The following is a 14,730-nucleotide window of genomic DNA, read 5'->3' as shown; positions in this document are numbered from 1 at the left end:
TACCCTTACAGATAAACTATAAAAATAGGTGTTCCGCCTAATATCCACAATCTTAATTTTAATTGCTTCATATATTTCAAAATTGGTATTCTTAGGTCACATACTCTTGTTAATATAAGTATTTGCAATTCATTATATCTGAGATTAGCATAAGAATTAGGTTACATTTTAATAATTAGTCCCCTGTAAGTAATGAGTACAGTAAGCCTAACAACAGAAATTTTAAAAGTTATTTTTCCAATAATTATATTTTTAGATGGACTCCTCCAAAATCTCCTCTCTCCTCATGACCTGTAGAATTGCTGCCTATTATGAGAGCAGCTAAAGAAGCCTAGCAGAAATTGGTAGGACTGAGAAGAGATTCTTTTGAGAGTGAAGCTGTCCAGAAGTTGACACTGACCTATTTGAGGTGCTATAAACACACAGCATCCAGAATTATGAGTTAGAACAAGTCTTTAAAATATTCAAGGTATCATTTAATGTTTATTGAAAATGACTCAACATCAGATATTTGTTCTTCAGGCTTTGATTTTTGTGAAGGTGGATGCCAGAACAATAATACAATTTAGGAAAAAAACACCAGCTGGGACTCACTTTAGGTTTCTTTTTTCCTAAGACCGAGGATAGTCATTTCCTTCTCAGAGGTTTTGTGGCTTTGTATACCTAGGCATTCCTAGCTTAACTGACATCAGGGTATTTATAGATTTTGTTTCACAAGGAAGCACTAGTTCATTTTAAGCATGTGTCCCAAATTTCAATTCAAATGTCACACAACTGGGGGACATCAACAACTTATATTTTGGAGAGGGGTTGGTCAGTGTTAGCCACTTAATTGAATTATTCCTTGAATGCAAACTGAAGTTTTTGGACATCATCCTGATTTGCTTAAAAATTAGGGCATATCATGGGTTTCTGGGAATTGATTTCATTGTGAAGTTTTGCAGGAATTAATTGGATTGTGGGAAGTGTATATTATCCTTTTGAAAAGGTGTCAGTGTTTTTTCATACATTATAAGATCTACAGAATGAACTGCTCCAGTGTTCCTGTTTCCATGCTTTTTAAAAAAATGTCACTTTAATTCTCACTTCTCTCTTAAACCTGTCTGGATTTTCTGAAGACAGTGAGAGATTGCCCGCAGCTCCTGTGACAGTCGCTTCTGTTCATCTCCTTTCCCAACATGCTGACCCTTTAGATGCACTAAGAACTTGTTACATCCACAGCCCAGTCTTCTCAGCGACTTTGACATGACTTGTGTCCCCACCTAAGCTTTTGTTCAACTCAAGGACATGGCCTCTGTGAAAAGGAAAGAAAGCCTTTAGGTCAGGGTCGTCTGGTAGCCCTGGGACATCTTTTTAACAACATGTAGAATTCACCTGTAAGCTTTCTAGCTGTTTTTTGTTTTTTTTTTTTTTTGCCTCTAGGAGAAATCCTAGCTTTATCTCTGAGCTCCATTCATTAGCTGCTTTATTAAGGTTACAACATCCAGAATTATGAGTTAAAACAAGTATTTAAAATATTTAAGGTGTGATTTGATGTTTATAGAGCATGATTCAAAATTAGTAGTTTGTTGTTTAAGCTTTGGTTTTGTGAAGGTGGAAACAGGGGCCATGATAAGAGTAAAAAAAAAAACTCGATGGAACTCACTTTAGGATTTTTTTTTCTTTTTTTTTGAGATGTAAGATAGTCATTTTTTTCCAAGAGGTTTTGTGGCTTCTCTAATTTCAGCCACAAGCTTCCTGACCTCACCTTTTCCAGTTTCCCTATCTACAATACTTATCTTGATGACCATTTAGGACATCTTTTTAAGCATAACATGGTAGAGACAGAGCCTCGGACTTGCTGCGTGCCGAGATTTCTGACTTTTGAACTCCCCGACCCCCACCCGTATCCTGCTTCTACCAGGGGACATGCGTGTCAGCCCCCTGTTGCAGTAACTCGGCTTCAGTCCTGGGATTCCTGGAGCAGTCTCCACCCACACCCCCAGGGGAGAACTGCGCTTCCGCTGCCTCCTCCTGAGCATGCGCCCTACTGCTACTCTGCTCTTCTGCTAGTGCTGCTCCCGTAATTGGCTGAGGTGAAAACCAATGACCAGTGTGCAATGTCTGAGCTGTGGGAACTGACTTGGAGTCACCAGAGGGGCTGGTTTAAAAAGCTTCATTGATAACTTCCTGACTGCCTGTGGGTAGTTACCCCGCTGGTTCTCAGAGTTTACCTGTAGCAGGTGATAGCGGAGCACAGGTCCTGGCTGACTTTGTGTCGTGTCTTCAAGTCTCTACTGTGCATGCCCGTGTGCGGAGCCGTGGGCAGCTGGAGAAAACACACAACAAGGTTCCTGGCTCGGCGGTGTGAGGGGGTTTCGAAGCGCCTCTGCTGCACTGAATCCCCCTCAGCCCTCCAGGGTACCTGCTCTCCTTCCTTCTAGAACTCCCTACACACACACTCCTCTTCTGCCTTGGTCACTTTCTCCCCTCTTTCCCCAACTAGCCAACTTTTCCTTCTCCTTTAGGTCACAGTGTTAATAGGCATTTCCTTGAGATAACTTTTCTTGACAGTACACTGCTGGGTTAGGATCCCTTCAGTACACTCTTGTTGCCGTTCCCCATTCTGCAGCTTGGCACCCAGTACCTAATGGTGGGTTAACTAGTATTCTCCTCGCTAGACCACGAGCTCCTGGAGGGCAGCCCGGTCTTGTTTGCTCTTGTATCCCTAGTGTCTAGGACAGTGCCTGGCCAGAGGTCATCAATGTGGAATGAACACAACAACGGTATTACCGAGCAATCGATACGTGCCACGCTCTGTGCTTTGGGTTTTCCACATATTTTCTTAGTGAAGCACGACAACTCTGTGAGTCATTAATTGTACAGAGGAGAAAAGTGAGGCTGCTGAAAGTAATTTGCCCAACATGAAAGCGGCAGAGCTGGTCCTTGATTCTCGAGCCACCTGCCTTTCATGACTAGATTCAACACAGTGATGAGCGTATAAAGGGATGCCGGAGAAGGCATCCATTCAGAGCTCCGTGTGGGGACTGCAGCCTGGTGAATGACCTGTGAGGTTGGCCTTGGCTGGCCACAGTCAATGGAATTGCCTTTTTTTTTTTCCCTAGTCATATGGGAAAGGTCAGCTCCAGGTGCCAAATTCCAATAACTAATAATTTTTTTTCTCTAAAAAATTTGACATTTATTGCAGGTCATTGGACTTTGGAGATCATGTGGTATAGAAGATAGAACTCTGGTTTTAGAATTAAGGATACTAAGCTTAGGATATTGTCTCTTCCTCTCAAAGACAGTGTGGATGTGGGTAGGTTGAATGTAATTTTGGGGGGCCCCATCACTTCACTACACAATAGAGACACTGGACTGGTGTGAGGTCTAGAGGGAGTGTGTGTAAAGAAGGCATTTCAACTTGATGGCTGTTACCTGCTAATAGGATATTTTCTGTGGCAAATGATTTTCTGTTATGGAGCATCTGTTGGTGTTTATTTATGGCTGCGTGGGGTCCTCATTGCTGTGCACGGGCTTTCTCTAGTGGTGAGCACGGGCTACTCTTCCTTGCCATGCAAAGGCTTCTTATCGCGGTGGCTTCTCTTGTTGCGGAGCACGGGCTCTAGGCACGCGGGCTTCAGTAGTTGTGGCACGTGGGCTCAGTAGTTGTGGCTCGCGAACTCTAGAGCACAGGCTCAGTAGTTGCGGCACACAGGCTTTGTTACTTCGCGGCATGTGGGATCTTCCCGGACCACGGATCGAACCTGTGTCCCCTGCATTGGCAGGTGGATTCTTAACCACTGTGCCACCAGGGAAGTCCCTCTATTGCTGTTTAATAAAAAGAGATGATCATATTCAGGGTGGTTTCTGGGAAGCTCTCCAGATGATTAAGATTTCAGGAAGTTATGTCTTCCAACTGTGTTTGACAAGGAAGCTTCTTTATTAAGTCTTATAGTTATGGAACCTGATGTAATTTACTGGATTAAATGGCCAAATTATTTCATTCACAAAAAGTATATAGATTATTTTCTTTCTGCCTCCCCACCAATAGCATTATAAATAGTAAGATCTTAATTTCCCATTTTATCTCTTAAGGTGCCTTAGTCACCTTAGAGGAAAACGCGCAGTCTAATTTTAGTCACTATGCGGATATGTGTACAGTAGCTGGAGCTAACAGGTGACAAAATGTGACCAATGATAAAGCCCTCCTAAATGGGCCTTCCTGCCCTCGTTTAGTGACTGATGAACTCATTCATAAATTTACTTTAACTTGGCTTTCAGGACTTGAGTGACTTTGCAGGTTATATTTTGGGGAGCCCTTTACTAACCTTCCCCCAACCCCGACCTTTCATGATAGGAGCCAGAGTCACCTCTGTGAGCTGGCCCTGTGCCAGCACCCACCCCATTGTCAGGTAGTTGCCTTTTTTGTCTGTCTGTGTCCCTGACTTGACTGTAAGCTCGCGAACACCAGGAATTGTTTCTTATTCATTGCTATGGGTCCTGGCACTTGGGGCACCTAGGGAGGCTTTTGACAAATATTTGTAGGTTCTTAAAACCAGTCAGTCTGCACAAATCCTAAAGCATGTTTTCAAATGTGTATATACACATTCTTTAAAGATGGAGGCCCTATATTCAGTACAGTATGGTGGTTAAAAGGACGGTTTTTGTCAGCAGTCTGGGGTTTTTATCCCCACGGAATAAAGGAATCCACTTCCTAAGGGTGTTATGTAGATTCATTTGCCCAAATAGATCTGCGCTTGCTGTGTGCAGGGTAGAGCGCTTTTATTTTGCAGAGACAAACTATAAACAAGTAAACACAGAAAACAGGAGAATTTCAGACTGTGGTAAGGGTTAGGAGGGAAACGAACACAGTGAGCTGCTTGGGAGGGTGCCCGAGCGGGAGGGGGAGCCGGGGAAGGGGGCAGCTGGGGCCCTGAAGGGGGTCCGCTGGGCGCCTTCCTGGGGAGGCTGTATGGCCTCAGTCGAGGAAGTTGAGGGGGGTGATAATAATTTATTTTATTTTAAAATACGGATTTATGTGTCAGCCCCAGTCTCCCAATTTATCCCTCCTCTCCCCTTTCCCCCTGGTACCCGTAAGTTTGTTTTCTACATCTGCGACTCTATTTGTGTTTCGTAAATAAGTTCATTTGTACCTTTTTTTAAGATTCCACATAGAAGCGACTTCATGTGGTATTTGTCTTTTTCTATAGATAACTCATAAGGACCTGCTGTATAGCACGGGGAGCTCTATTCAGTATTTTGTAATGAGCTACATGGGAAAAGAATCCAAAAATGAGTGGATATATTTATATTTATACCTGATTCACTTTGCTGTGCAGTAGAAATTAACGTTGTTAATCAACTATACTCCAATAAAAACTAAAGATACAGATTTACAGTTAACTAAGCAGTTTCATGGAGAAGACGATGAAATACGTGAGCAAGGACAGCATAGATGGGAGGAGAAGGGGCAGGGCCCAGATCCGGAGAGTTGGGGCCAACAACCTCCAGGGCCAGGCCAGTCCCTCGACTTTGTAAAGACCTCACTTTTGTTTTTCAATTTTTAATAGAGGTATGGGTGTAGGGAGCTATTTCTGTTAAGAAAAACAGCAGTGCAGGCACCATGATAAATGGCCAGTGAGTAATACAGACACAGTGATGAGAATGGTAAGTGGCTCCTGATCTCATTGTGGGAGACCCAGTGGGGGTTGGAGGGCAGCCCAGGGTCTCTTGACCCTGACTAAAGGGGGCATCTGGTCCTCAGTGCCAGCCAAGTGTTGCCATGTGGGAATGTGGGCTCCAGGTGCTAAATCTGCACGTTTTCCAGAGAAACAGAAATGTCTCTGTGAAATTCCCAGATTTAAAAATGTTGGCTTACATTAAAAAAAAACTTATGGCAGATTGCATAAGAATGCATCTGTGGGCTGACAGGCCGAAACATCTGCTGCAAGCCCTTTGCTGCTCTGATAAAGGGGATTAAGTGAAGTATGATGCATGTTAACATGTTAACCATTTAGCCTTGTGCCCAGAACGTAACCAACACGGAGGTACTTTTTATTAATTGCGCTGTTCATGCGTTTCATTGCCTTCACCATTAATTTGTTTAGTTACCTCTAAATCCATAGGTGGTAGTTGCTGTCATTTGCCTACTGATTTGTTCAGTTCTTTGCTTTTATTCAGTTGTTGGGTGAATTTTATATGCATGGTATGAAAGTAGACATTAAACTAGGCTAATTTAAGTGATAACAGTGGAGAAGAATGAAGGGTTAGCCTTTCTCGGTTACTCATTTTTCTCACATTTACTGTCGACTTCCTTTGCTCTGCAGACGCCTGAATCACTTGTTCTTGGGCTTCAGCACATTTGGGTCTCAAGTCTTTCTGGCCAGCATTAGGTGCGTGTAACTGCAAAAGAACTGTGGCAGAAATGCCACTTTAGAGAGGCGAAAGATGATAGGAAATGCAGCCTTATGACGTGATGTCCCGTTTAGAGGCTTTTCATCAGTTTTAATGAAACACAAATGTGTCCAAAGCAAGCTAATTTTTTTTTTTCCCCCCAGAAAAAAAAAAGCTTCATTTAGGAAGGCCTAACCCACATCGTTCTGTATGACAAGGATCATGTTTGGTGTGTTGCAATCTGTTGGTGATTGCTTTATTCAGCACAAGCATCTTGGATGGTTTGGCAACAAGTTGGGTTAATTACTTGTTCATGTACTTTTTGGTCTCGTCTCTACGTTAGAATTCTGGAGCATCACAGAGAGGAACGCTGGGAGTAACAAAATATATGTGAATATTTCTAATAGATTAAAGGCTTATAAAAATGCATCTCTTTCCTTCCCCCAAGGGTTTTTTTTTTTTTTGCATTGTTTTAAAAGGAGATCATTTTGTTGCATCAACATGAGCCTAAGGACTTGAAAATAATTTTTTCCGGGAAAAAAATCTGTAAGTACAGGTTCTTAATTGAATCAATAATTTTCTCTTAATTTTTTGCTACAGATCATGGAGGAAACAAATACGCAGATTGCTTGGCCATCAAAACTGAAGATTGGCGCCAAATCCAAGAAAGGTAAATCCTGAGAGATGCAGAAATTTTTGGTAACGGAGACTGCGGAATTCCTGCGGGTTTCCTGGGGAGAAAAATCAACCTTTATCCCTATCATATTTGTCCCCAAGTATTTGTTAAATAGCAATATTTGGGGAGGATTATCATAATGAAAAATAATGTACAACCTTTTATCCAACAACAGAATAATATTTTTAAGTATTCTGTTGTAATAGAAATGTTATTATAGATGATATTGTGGCAACTTAACGATGTCAAGGATGACTATTCATTCGGTGACCATGAGTCATGGTCACTGTCTCCACATATAATAATGTGTTTTCAACACATAAACTCCCACTGCGTACACTTTAGGGTTCTTGTTTATGTACCAGATTTAACAGCTGATTGTTTTCCCCTCCAATATGCTAGGAACTTGGATTTCCTTTTTTGACTGCTTATTCTCCTCTCCGTCTGTTACGCAGTGAAGAACACACTTGATTACTCTTTTAGGCTGAGCATTTCCCTTGCCTGGCCTTTCCTCTGCTTTAACCTAGAGGACACTCACTAATGTGTGGATGGTCAGAAAGGGAAATATAGGACCCTTATTTCTTCCAAAATTACATAGTATTTTCTAATGATCTGCCAGTATATACTTTTATGGACAGCTTTTCTTTTTCAAGGATAACCTCAGTGTCAGGAAACTTTGTTGTGTATACTTCGTTAAAAATGCATGTAGTCACTAGGAGATAATGGAAAACTATCACCAAGCAATTAAAAACGCGATGATTGTGTGAGCTGAGCGTTATCTCTTGTGGTCTAGCTTTTTTGTTGTTGCTCTTGAGTTTTGTGTTTGCTGCCCCTTCTCCCTATGACTTTTATTGCTAAATGATACTAAACACCACAAGATTGGTTAATTTTCTTGTTTCTTTTCATCCAGATTGTCTTCTTTTAATCTCATTTTATTAGAGCTACTCATCACATGGAATGTAAATTATTTTGAAGTTCTTGTTATGAGTGTGGTTAACTGGACGACAGTGGACTGGAATTCCTACTGAAACACTGATCTTGTTACTTTCTTATTTGTGACCGTAGTGGCGAGGGAAAGGGAAGCTTATGTGCTAAACGGTGAATTTCCAAGTGGAATTCCACAACTTTGTAGAAACCTTGCATTTGCTAAGTGCTATAGGATATATTCTCAATTAATCTTCAGTGTGTTGAGATGTTTTATACTCATTATGCAGAAGGAGAAACTGCTGTTAGTGGGTATCTACCTATTTGGTTGTTTGCTGCCGTACAAAACTCCCTGGCCGGCCACTTGGGTAAATTGGAACTTGAACATGAACTGGAGCCTTTCCCTGTTGTCAGGTATTTTTACTTAAAGAATGACACGAGCTTCATTACTAGCTAATAAAAATGTAATTTGATCGGTCTCTAAAGAAAACCCCCTAGGAAACATGAATATTAAAACAATCCCAGATAATTTTGGATGGCTTACTCTCTTGCATTATCCACGCTACGGTTTTCCCCCCACTATCAGGAGAAACTGAGAATTGATTCATTTTTTTAGTTTAAAATGTGGTTACAACTTTAGAGATGTTAGATAATACGGAGATGGATAGATTAAGATAGTGTTTTAGTTTCCAGTCACTGACACATTAAACCCATTCAGAATCGCCAACTATATTCCACATTATGATTATATACTTTGCTTTGAAAATAAGAATATCTCAGCACTACATTTGAGGGCATTTAGCATAATTTCCACATGGTTAAAAGTTAACCTTTGGAATTGTGCCTAAGAATTGATCCCTCCAGGCCTAGGTCTACAGACATCATTTTATTTTTTATTATTTATGAAGTGCTATAAATGTACACAGTACTGTATGATGAGCAGAATGTGCCAGAAGAGAGAGGTGGAGCTCAAGGAAGAAAGAAAAAAATGAAAAGGTTTCCTCAGAGGAAACTGCTGTTGAGAATTGACTGGAGTTGCCCTTGTTACTTGAAGACACAGCTGCTGAATAATCAGATCTTGACTAACGTCCCTGATATGTGTATTCCTGTATTATTTTCTAAATGGTGTAATTCAGAGATGAAGTTTGTTTGACTACAATTCGTATTGAGTAAAAGTAAAATGAAAACGGCAGGGGGAATTTTAGAAGGTAATTATTTGCTCTTTGATCTGATCCTTTCTTATCTCTCAATGTTGTAGAGGAAAGAGTTAGTGGTCTTTCTTTTAAGACTTCTTCATTCCAAACTATTATTATTCAAGAGACCAAAGAATATAAAAGTATCTAGGGACTCATGCCATGTTTTGGATGATTATTGAATTCTAAATCCCATGGTGATGTGAAGGTTTAGAATATACAGATGATCCCTAGTGTGCCAGAGAGGCAATGCAGCCATCTGTTTGTGTTGTATTTCACCTCCTAGATTTATGATGCTTATTGGCCGAATATTTGAGCCTAGACAAACATTTTTCATGGCTACTGTTACCATAGTCTGTCCCCTTCTTTACCTTACTGGAATCAGTCCTGTGTTTTTCAAATAAACTTCTAGTAGTCCTGTCCAAACTGTAATTTTTAAGTCATCAGTCCTTTATCAGAGCAGCTGTATGGCTCCTTTGGTTGATGTGCTGGTAGGATCCTGTCTGACAGAAAGGCAAAAAGCCAACAGCCCGAATTTGACATCATTTAGAAACTTAAGATTCTTCTCTAGAGATTCTGGCTCAGTAAGTCTGGGGTGGGACTGGGAATCCATATATTTAACAAGTTCCCTTGGTGGCTGTTAAGGTTGAGTTTGGGAAACAAAATCTCACCATCCGACATGGAAATATCATGATTTAGTCACTAAGGAGACCATGCGTTCAGGAAGCAATGGCTGGATGATGACTGCGATTGAAAAAGAGGCAGAACTGTTTGGAGGTAAACTACTCCTGGAGTGTTCCTCTGCTGTCTTCCCCTATCTGCCCCTGCGATCAGGTTATATTCTGGTGCCCAGTTAAAATAGACGTTTCGGGCTTCCCTGGTGGCGCAGTGGTTGAGAGTCCGCCTGCTGATGCAGGGGACACAGGTTCATGCCCTGGTCCGGGAAAATCCCACATGCCGCGGAGCGGCTGGGCCCATGAGTCATGGCCGCTGAGCCTGCGCGTCCGGAGCCTGTGCTCCGCAACGGGAGAGGCCACAGCAGTGAGAGGCCCGCGTACCGCAAAATAAATAAATAAATAAAATAAAATAAACGTTTCATCTTTGGGGGGGAAAAACAGCCAGAATCCTTCAGCAGTCAGTCACTTCTCTTGGATAATGTCCACCTTGGTTTCTAAAGAACTGCACCTGTATGGATTCACTAATCTTAAGTTTCTGTCATCTTTGCAATGAGTTAATGTGAATGAGTTTAGAACGATGATAACCTCATTGTTCAGCGCCTGTGTGAAATGTAATTTTGGGTAAAAGACCATCTGGTGTTTGTCCCCTCCCTCTACCCCTCTTCCATGCCACCCTTCTCCCCCTTCCTTCTCCCCTCTCACCTTCCCTTTCCCTTTCTTCCATTCCCCTTTAACCATAGAGAATACACTGGAAAAAATGTACTAGGAACATTGTCAGTTAGTAAGCAGGGCATTTTGGGGAAGTGCACATTTTATGGTATAAACTCAGGGACTATAGAATTTAAAAAAAAATTCCCTAGTATTTGAAATTATTGGGAGATCGAATCCTTATTAGAGTCAAAAAGAACTAAGAATTTAAGATTCAGTATAATGGCACTTAAATAGGGATGTCTAGGATTGTCTTAATGGGGGTCATGATGAAGAAAAATAAAGCAATACTTAGTATTTCTTCTGTATAACATAAATTTATTTTGAGTGGAAGAAAATAAAACTTTCCAACTGTTGGAGTCAGAATACTAGAACATTCTGCTTTCCATAGAAAGACCTGAGGTTTGTGCCTGTGAGAGCAGTATTCACGAATTAAGGTGGGGACTTCCCTGGTGGCCCAGTGGTTAAAACTCTGTGCTTCCAATGCAGGGGGCCTGGGTTCGATCCCTGATCAGGGAACTATGTCCCGCACGCTGCAACTAAGACCCGGCGCAGCTAAATAAATAAGTAAATACTAAAAAAAAGAAAAAAGAAAAAAAAAAAGAAGGTGCTGGGAGTTCCCTGGTGGTCTAGTGGTTAGGATTCCAGGCTTTCACTGCTGCGGCCCAGGTTCAGTCCCTGTTTGGGAAGCTGAGATCAACAAGCTGCATGGTGTGGCCAAAAAAAAGAAAAAAGTTAAGGTGTATAATACTGTAAGAGCTTACTAACAGAATAACTTCAGGCACTCATTAAAATTTTGAAAGTTTTTCTGAATCACAGCCTATTTTAAAGTAAATGCAGCTTTACTGAAGTACAAATAATATTTTGAACAAGTTTGAGTGTTTCGTCAAATGCAAGTCCTGCCAAAGCTGCCTTAACAAGTAGATAAAAGTGATTTGGTAATGAGAATTTATCGCACTGGTATTATTGTGCTGATGCTCCGTGATGTTAGATGGAGTTTATTCTCTCAAATAAGGTAAACATTTTTCTTACAGTCTTCTTCTTGCTCTGAATTTGCTCATCAGTCTCTTTCTTCTTAGACTGGCAAAGGTAAATGTGGCTAAAAATTGTTTAAAGTTTTATGCCAAATTCCAAATAACTAAGGTCAGCGTTAATGAAGCTTTATTGTCTTTTGTTCTGGGAAGAGTTGTCCTGCAGAGTTTAGCGATAGAAACTGTTGTCTGCAAGTGTTTCTCTTACGACACTTTCGATGCCCCAAGACAGAAGGAATGAAAGGTGTTGACTGGGCTGCTTTGATGTGTCCTGTTTTGGAGGCCATTTGGCACCAAGTTTGGCCATTCTCTTCCTCCTAGAATAAACAAGAGGATCATCAGAATTCCATGAAGTTTTATTATTTTTGGTTGTCTTCCATCAGAACAAGCAATATCTAATACAAAATCTTAGCATGAGAAAAATTGTAGACTATTCACTTTATTTTTTCCAGAGGAAAATGTTTTGCTGAGTGTACTTAAACTTTTGTCGTGTGTTCACATTGGACTAGATAAGGATTTTAACGTGGTATTTATTGCTCAAAGGGCAGAGGGCAGAAAGGAGGCCTGGCATAGCACATGGACCACAGTATTTCCAGTGGTGGGTTGTGACCTATTAGTGTATCAGAAATTAATTTAGGGGTCACAACCAGCATGTAAAAAAACCACTTCTAAATTAGAAAACATCAGAGTGTAAGAGTATTGTTTCATGAAACCTTTAGTCATGTATGTCACTGTTTGTATATACAAACAAATACACACATATATTACTAGGTCATGATGTAAAATGGATGATAAAGAAAGGTCAAAGAACACTGTTCTAGGCAGTTAGTTTCTCAAAGGGTAAAGAGTACATGCATTTTGTTCATCACTGTGTTTCTAGCACTGTAACCAGTTTATGGTTGGCGATGGGTCCCTCAACTCAACTCAGTCGTGGATATAGTGGAACTATGAGTAGAGGTGGGAGTGTATATCACTAAGGTGTATTGTGTAGGGAAAAGATTTAGAATCACAGCCTTCACAGAGGAGTGGCCTTCACTATTGAGAAAATTATTGACTAATAATTTTGGAAAGAAACTTAAGGAAAATGATCTGATGGTTGTCACTCATGGGACCCTTGAATGAGTAAAACTCTGGTACTATTCTTAGTGGGTGTGTAAATGAGACTCAAGACGCAGCCTCCTGGTTGTCTTCCAGACCGGAACTGTTTTGATTGTGGTTATTTTAAGTAGAATTTAGTTATGTAATTGATACATGAATAGTAGTATTGACTACTACCATTTGTTGAGACCTGCTGGGGCCAAGCACACTGCTAAATATTTTACATATATAATCTTATTTACTGATCGGAGCAACCCGTGGTGATAGTCTCATTTTACAGGTGAAAAATCTAAGGCACATGAAGGTCAAATAACTTGCTCAGGGTTTTACAGTTAGTAAGTAGCAGACTACAGGCTTGAACTCTTATCTGTTGTCAGAACCCCACATCCAAATTACTGTACTCTAATGCCTTTTCTCAACCACAACCTGGTGGAGAAAATACCTTTCTTGATGCCTTTTTTTAATTCCGGGGTGTTCTCTCATGTAGCATCCCTTTGTCAACTGTTTCCGAGAATAGCTGATTATAGTCAGTAATAACAATCAGTTTCATAATGCCTCAGTCCTTGGGAATTCCAGAGGCTTGAAGATGGGCTAAGTTTAGCATGTCTTTACAGGTATAGATGACACTTCAGTTTTCAGGGCAGTTAGATCTGACAGTTATAAAAAATATGAGGGGAATTCCCTGGTGGTCCAGTGGTTAAGACTCAGTGCTTCCACTGCTGCGGCCTGGGTTCGGTCCCTGGTTGGGGAACTAAGATCCCCAAAACCACGTGGTGGAGCCAACAACCCCCCCGCCCCGCCCCCCCCCCCCCCCCCCCCGTGAAACTGCTCCTAGCGGTGTTCATGTAGAAAAATGCCTGCTTCTGAATTTTAACTTGATATTTCATGCCTTCATGTGCTATTTCCTTAGGAAGAGACTTTCTGATTTGTCATTAAGCTAAACAACTTTGAAGATGGATTTGAAAGGAAAGTAAGCTCAGAATATGTTATAAATTGCTTGGGGGGTTTTGCTTGCCTTTTTGCCTTCCATCTTTGATAGTAATTTCTACGACCTGTCCAAGAACCTTTGTATTTCTCCTGGGTAGAAAGATTTTGTACTTAACATTTTTGCATATTATTGATGTGACTCACCATCAATCGGTGAATGCTAATTAGGGGCCGCGAGTAGGAATTCAGCCAATGAGCTGAAAACGTTGTATGCAGCGTACTAATAGTCTCTCTGGTTAGAGAGCGCATGATCTAACTAGGACGTCTCAGAGGAGGATAGAGCCCTGGGGTATTTCTAGTTCTTGAAGCTTCCAGTATACTTAAACAATAAAAGGCTTATAAAAATTAATATGTATTTTAAATATACAATTTGTCAGTATATCTCTTTCTACGTGAATAACCTCACTTGTAGATAGTACCAAACATCCAAATATGAGATCCTTTCTGATTACGTGTGCTCTTGACATACAACATACACACACATCATTTCACAGGTGAGATGACTCATGCTCTGTGACATATTATCAGGACTCAGGACCTGAGCTTGGGTTCATTTCTTTCTTTCTTTTTAATTAATTAATTAATTAAATTTTGGGCTGCATTGGGTCTTCGTTGCTGTGTGCGGGCTTTCTCTAGTTGCGGCAAGCGGGGGCTACTCTTCGTTGTGGAGCACAGGCTTCTCATTCCGGCGGCTTCTCTTGTTGCGGAACACGGGCTCTATGCACGCAGGCTTTAGTAGTTGTGACATGCGGGCTCAGGAGTTGTGGCTCACGGGCTCTAGAATGCAGGCTCATTAGTTGTGGCGCATGGGCTTAGTTGCTCTGTGGCATTTGGGATCTTCCCGGACCAGGGCTTGAACCCATGTCCCCTGCATTGGCAGGTGGATTTTTAACCACTGTGCCACCAGGGAAGTCCCTTGGGTTCATTTCTTGATCTCTAGCTGGTTCCCTTATCTTCCCTTCTGAAGGCCCCAAGGATTAGCTTACTTGCTCATCTTATAACTGCCACAGGCTAGCTGCTCTTTCCAGTCTTTTCTCTCTTTCCTGTACCAGGGCCAGAGA

General features: G+C 41.2%; 1 protein-coding gene across 5 annotated transcripts in view; it reads left to right on the top strand.

Moving 5' to 3' along the window:
• BICC1 (BicC family RNA binding protein 1) overlaps positions 1-14,730 on the top strand; it is a 301,538-nt gene that overhangs the window by 170,830 nt on the left and 115,978 nt on the right. For all 5 annotated transcript variants that reach the window (XM_033841938.2, XM_033841937.2, XM_033841936.2 and 2 more), the window contains one exon: positions 6,976-7,045. In XM_033841938.2, the coding sequence (XP_033697829.1) occupies positions 6,976-7,045 (70 nt within the window). The remainder of the gene's footprint in view (positions 1-6,975; positions 7,046-14,730) is intronic.

This window comes from Tursiops truncatus, chromosome 16, assembly GCF_011762595.2.
Source record: "Tursiops truncatus isolate mTurTru1 chromosome 16, mTurTru1.mat.Y, whole genome shotgun sequence".
Classification (NCBI taxonomy): Eukaryota; Metazoa; Chordata; class Mammalia; order Artiodactyla; family Delphinidae; genus Tursiops; species Tursiops truncatus.
This window is presented reverse-complemented; position numbering and strand designations above follow the sequence as displayed.